We start from the raw sequence: 6000 nt of genomic DNA on the forward strand, positions 1-6000 counted from the left end.
CCATTTTTATTCTCAGTTAATTCTCATGCATTCAATTCATATTTACAACTTCACAACTCGTCCCATTTGGTTATAAACACAACATTATTACTGCTTATTACTGCCCACCTTCAGACTCATAAAGAGATCACAAGTTATCAAGGCAAGTGTCCACACCCTTCAGAGTAAAAGCTACACCCCAGTCTTTCAGGAACTTGTTGTAAGCCAGAAGTAAAAGGACTGTGGTAAGCCAGAAGTAAAAGGACTGTTATTGGGCATTGACATGACTAAAATTAGTTGGATTGTAACAATTTTGGGGAGAAACTAAGCACAGATCAAGCTTAAGATCAAGAGAAATGGCAACCAGAGATTCATCAACATGTGGTAAGTTTTTTCATCTCAATTGTCTTACATATCAACTTGAGAAAAAGGTTGTACGGTTTATAAAGGACAATTTACACATTGCTTGTGAAGTTGTTTTTAATAACTTTAGCATCAATCAGTGTAAAAGTATTACTCTAACCCTAACATGGCCAGTTTAATGTAAGTTAAGATGATTAACTGCCCTCTTCTATCAATGTGGTGCGTGTACTGATATTTCTAGGCAACATTACCATTACTTATAGCAACTATTCATGTTTTTATGATATCTCCATATACTGTATGTATACTGTGTGTAGCAGGTACATACTGTGTGTAGCAGGTACATACTGTGTGTGGCAGGTACATACTGTGTGTGGCAGGTACATACTGTGTGTAGCAGGTACATACTGTGTGTGGCAGGTACATACTGTGTGTAGCAGGTACATACTGTGTGTGGCAGGTACATACTGTGTGTGGCAGTTACATACTGTGTGCGATAAAGCAACATGTGACAGATATCTGATCAAGTTGTCAATACACCACGTTATCAGTAGTTTCATAGTGGTGTAATACACACATGCATGCTATCTGTGTCTGTTTGTGTATGTACTGTACTTGTGACTGTATGTGTGTGTGTTTATATATGTACATGTGACTGTACATGTTTGTGTTTGTGTGTGTACTTGTGACTATGTGTGTGTGTGTTTGTGTATGTACTTGTGACTATAAGTGTGTGTGTTTGTGTGTGTACCTGTGACTGTACGTGTGTGTGTTTGTGTATGTACTTGCGACTGTACGTGTGTGTTTTTTTATTAGTTAATCATTGTGGGAATGACAGTCCCTTTAAAATGGAAGCTTAATGTCAGGCAGTATAACTCAAAATGTGCACTAGCATGAACAGTAACTCGGCCTCTCATGTCTCTTGTTTGTGTCTCTCTCAGACCTCAAAGTTGTCCTTCTTGGCGGCAGAAACTCTGGGAAGAGCGAAGTGGGCAATGTGCTGCTGGACAGGGAGGAGTTTGTCATCAAGGAGCGGACCACGTGCTCTAGGAGGGTGGGAAAGGTGGCAGGTGGGTGGATTACTGTGGTGGACACACCTGGCTGGTGGTGTGACTTCAAGGTGCAGGACACGCCTCAGCTGGTGAAAAGGGAGATAGTGCGCAGTGTCTCTCTGTGCACCCCGGGACCCCATATTTTCCTTATCGTCATTAAGGCACACTCAGTGTTCTGTGAGAAGCGTCGCAGGGCTGTAGAGGAGCACCTGGCCCTCCTCAGTGAGAGAGTGTGGAGTCACTGTATGGTCGTCTTCACCTGCAGAGACTGGCCTGGACACATGCACATGGAGCAGCAAGTCAAGAGAGGAGGCACGGCCCTCCTGTGGCTGGTGGAGAAATGCAGTCATAGGTATCACTGCCTCAACTTGAAGAGTGGACCAGGTGGAAATCAGATCACAGAGCTGTTCAGGAAGATGCAGAGACTGGTGACAGAAGATAGTGACAGCTATTTTAAAATGGAGGGACTGTTTTTACAAGAGGTGGAGGAAAAGAAGAGGATAGTGGAACAAAGGGCTCAGCAGAGATTGATGAAGATGCAGAAACAGAGATCTCTGCTCAATGGTGAGTTATCCCTGAGATGGTTCTTAGGACACAATGCTTTGCCATATTGCCAACAGTAGATTTTAGAATGTTTCTGTTCTATCAGGGCTGTACAGTGCGACTATTTTACTCACATATGTGCCAAAATATTTTGCTGTGAGACCTGTAATTCAAAAATGAAGGATTCTAGCTTTATTACCTCAAAATGTGGACAACTACAAATACCTAGGTGTCTGGCTAGACTGTAAACTCTCCTTCTAGATCTCCAATCCAAAATTGATCTAGAATCGGCTTCCTATTTCGCAACCGAGCCTCCTTCACTCATGCTGCCAAACATACCCTCGTAAAATTGACTATCCTAGCGATCCTCGACTTCGGCGATGTCATTTACAAAATAGCCTCCAACACTCTACTCAGCAAACTGGATGCAGTCTATCACAGTGCCATCCGTTTTGTCACCAAAGCCCCATATGCCACCCACCACTGCAACCTGTATGCTCTCGTCGCCAGACCCACTGGCTCCAGGTCATCTATAAGTCTTTGCTAGGTAAAGCTCCGCCTTATCTCAAATCACTGGTCCCCATAACAACACCCACCCGTAGCACACGCTGCAGCAGGTATATCTCACTGGTCACCCCCAAAGCCAACACCTCCTTTGGCCGCCTTTCCTTCCAGTTCTCTGCTGCCAATGACTGAAACGAATTGCAGAAATCGCTGAAGTTGAAGACTTATATCTCCCTCACTAACTTTAAGCATCAGCTATCTGAGCAGCTTACCGATCGCTACAGGTGTACACAGCCCATCTATAAATAGCCCATCCAACTACCTACCTCATCCCCATATTGTTTTTATTGACTTTTTTGTTCTTTTGCACACCAGTATTTCTACTTGCACATCATCATCTGCACATCTATCACTCCCTTGTTAATTTTCTAAATTGTAATTACTTCGCTACTATGGCCTATTTATTGCCTTACCTCCTTATGCCCTTTGCACACACTGTGTATCGACTTTTTCTATTGTGTTATTGACTGTACTTTTGTTTATTCCATGTGAAACTCTGTGTTGTTGTTTGTGTCGCACTGCTTTGCTTTATCTTGGCCAGGTCGCAGTTGTAAATAAGAGCTTGTTCTCAACTGGCCTACCTGGTTAAATAAAGGTGAAATAAAAAATAAAACAATATTTCTCATTGTGCTCCTACATTTTCCAACTTAGGCGCACATGTGCTCCTTGTAAAAAATGACAGCGTAAAGCACTATCTATTATGATGTTGCATTGTTTCCTTCTTTTCTACCAGGGGAGTCATGTCATCTCTCCGAAATCAGAGTCGTGCTGCTTGGAGCTCGGGGCTCAGGGAAGAGTTCAGCAGGAAACACCATCCTGGGTCAAGGAGGAAGCTTTGAGGTCAGAAGGAGAACAGCGCAATGCATGGTGGGAGCAGGGGATGTTTCTGGGAGACAAGTCACTGTAGTGGACACTCCAGGCTGGTGGATGAATTACTTCTCTCAGGATAGTCCTGTTTTTGACAGACAGGAGATAGTGTGTAGTGTATCTCTTTGCTCCCCTGGTCCACATGCCCTCCTGCTGATGGTGCGTGTGGACCGGTCCTTCACAGAGACCTACAGGAGAGCTGTGCAGGAGCACCTAGAGCTCATCACAGACACAGTCTGGGCTCACATCATCGTCCTGTTCAACTTTGGGGACTGGCTGGGAGACACAACCATCGAGCAGCACATTGAGAGTGAGGGAGAGGCCCTCCAGTGGCTTGTGGAGAAGTGTGGCAACAGGTATCATGTCCTCAACAATAGAAGCAACTCAGGATTTCAGGTTATGGAACTGATGAGAAAGATTGAGGAACTGATGTCATGCAACAGCAGTTGTTACTGTAAGATTGAGGGTGGCATTCTGCAGGAGTTGGAGGAGAAGAGGAGGGAAGAACAGAAAAGAGCAGGAGAGAGACTGACGAGGAGGCAGAAACAAAGAGAGACTGCCCGATCTCTATTAGGTGAGTTAAATCAATCTCTCTCAAAATGCACTTTAGGTGTCTGATTCTATTCATATTGGTGTGAAATATTTTTGATGAACATTTTCCATTCGTTCATAGAGCTTTAAATCTGACAATGTGAATAAAACACTTTGTATTCATACATTTTATGTCCACAGCAGACGTGTTATACATGACAGTATTCTTATTTGTTTGTGACAGGGGAGCTCTACTGTCCCTCAGAGCTGAGAATAATGCTGCTGAGTGGCCGCAACACAGGCAGGAGCTCTGCTGGAAACACCATCCTGGGCAGAGAGCACTTTAAAGTAGGGTGCCATGCCACTGACTGTGTGGAAGGACAAGGAAAGGTCAGGGGTAAGACTGTAACAGTTTTGGACCCACCAGGCTGGCTGTCAGTGGGTCCTGGCTCCCTGATGTCTCCCTCAGCCTCTGGGGTAACTGTGGTCCTGGTGGTGGTGAATGTGAGCTCCTCCTTCAGCCACACTGTCTGGAGAACAGCAGTAAAACACCTGGAGGCGCTCGGAGAGAAAGTATGGAATAGAACCATGGTCCTATTCACCTTTGGGGACTGGCTGGGGGACACGACCATCGAGCAGCGCATCGAGAGTGAGGGAGAGCCCCTCCAGAGGCTTGTCGAGAAGTGTGGCAACAGATATCACGTGTTGGACAATAGGAGCCAGGGGACTGGTGCACAGGTCACTGAGCTGCTACAGAAGATAGAGGAGATGCTGGTGGAGGAGAGGTTGGAGGTTCTACAGAGAAGAGAACAGGTTGGGAAGAGTCTCACAGTGATGCAGAAGCCAGATATGGATGGAGTGATGGGAGAGGGCATAGAGGTCCTTGTAGCAAACCACACAGATGCTCCCTTTCATGATGGTAAGCAAGACTGATGTACATTAGATAGAACTTACAGTGCATCATTTCATGATGTATTTACTATTTATTCTGACAGAGCTCTCTCTTGTGTTGCAGTGTGTGAGGTGGCTAGTTCAGAGGACCTTCTAACCCCAGATGACTCAGGAGCCCCAGACTTTGGTGGACAGGAGTTGGCACTACCAGAAGCCAGCGGAGGATGGTGGACTGAAGCAAATCACTCCATCCTGGATGTGGAGGGGTTTCTGTCCTGCATGGCCAGTGTGCTTCAGGGGAATCAGAAGGGGCTGATGTGGAACATGGGGGGCAGACAGACGCTAGTGGTGAACCTCCCAGACTGTCTCCACACTGGACCTACTCAGAGCCATCATCTGAGATGGAATGGACAGAATGGTAGAAAACCGGTCACCCTGTTCTCTCCAGGACACCAAGCTCTCCTCCTGGTCGAGCAACCCAAAGAACCAGAAAGAATGCTGGTGAAGAAACAGGAAGACATTGTGGATACACAGTCCCGTGGACACCCCCAGGCTCCTCAAGGAGATTGCCAGAACAGGAGGCCTGCAGGCCTTGATTGACCAATGGGGGAACAGTAATTTGGAGGAGCTTGAATCCTTCATTGACTCCTATTTTGAAATGGTGTGGAAGAAAACCATGGGGGCTTTCATAGTAGAGGAGGAGGACTGTCTCACCAGCAACAGCCCAGAGCTGAATGATGTTGGGGAGGATCTTGTAAATAATGGTGGCCAGGAGGTGCTGTCATCCATTGACAAGAAGCTGTCTAAGCTGGACATCCTGGAAGGCATGCAGAGAGACTTGCTGGACCTCAGACAGAGTCTGGATCACAGCTGTGACATCATACAGGAACTCAGGGACAAAAGTATAGCAACACAAAAGCCTGCTGTTCCCTCTGATGCAGGGGAGGCAGAAGTGGAGGAAAGTTGCTAGAGGAGAGATGTTCAACAATAACATAAATGATAAGTTATAGATTGGTTTGTTTTATCTAAATATGCCCTAACATCATTGTTCAGGTAACAACTAATTAACAGTATTGATTTATTGATGGAGTTAATGCTAATGGTGAGGCAGTATATTAACTTCATGATGTCATGTGTTTCCACAAGGGGGAGCCCTCTGACAAGCAATTGTGGGGGGTTGGTCTCCTGCATAGGTTACTGTATCTATTCA

At 45.6% G+C, this 6000-nt stretch overlaps 1 protein-coding gene across 1 annotated transcript; it reads left to right on the top strand.

Annotated features, from left to right (window-relative positions):
• Nucleotides 1–184: 184 nt before the first annotated feature.
• LOC129833549 (GTPase IMAP family member 8-like) lies at nucleotides 185–5401 on the top strand. The gene is made up of 5 exons (XM_055898226.1): nucleotides 185–363; nucleotides 1284–1958; nucleotides 3235–3942; nucleotides 4144–4818; nucleotides 4915–5401. The coding sequence occupies exons 1-5, from the start codon at nucleotides 336–338 to the stop codon at nucleotides 5388–5390; spliced, it is 2562 nt and encodes an 853-aa protein (XP_055754201.1). The 5' UTR covers nucleotides 185–335; the 3' UTR covers nucleotides 5391–5401.
• Nucleotides 5402–6000: the final 599 nt, after the last annotated feature.

The sequence above is a fragment of the Salvelinus fontinalis genome, chromosome 34 (genome assembly GCF_029448725.1).
Source record: "Salvelinus fontinalis isolate EN_2023a chromosome 34, ASM2944872v1, whole genome shotgun sequence".
Classification (NCBI taxonomy): domain Eukaryota; kingdom Metazoa; phylum Chordata; class Actinopteri; order Salmoniformes; family Salmonidae; genus Salvelinus; species Salvelinus fontinalis.

What these genes read in the sequence shown, in the direction of transcription:
- LOC129833549 (XM_055898226.1), top strand. Translation starts at nt 336, where the DNA reads ATGGCAACCAGAGATTCATCAACATGTG. An exon ending in GACTGCCCGATCTCTATTAG is followed by an intron (nt 3,943 to 4,143) that starts GTGAGTTAAATC and finishes TGTTTGTGACAG; the next exon opens with GGGAGCTCTACTGTCCCTCA. An exon ending in AGATGCTCCCTTTCATGATG is followed by an intron (nt 4,819 to 4,914) that starts GTAAGCAAGACT and finishes CTTGTGTTGCAG; the next exon opens with TGTGTGAGGTGGCTAGTTCA.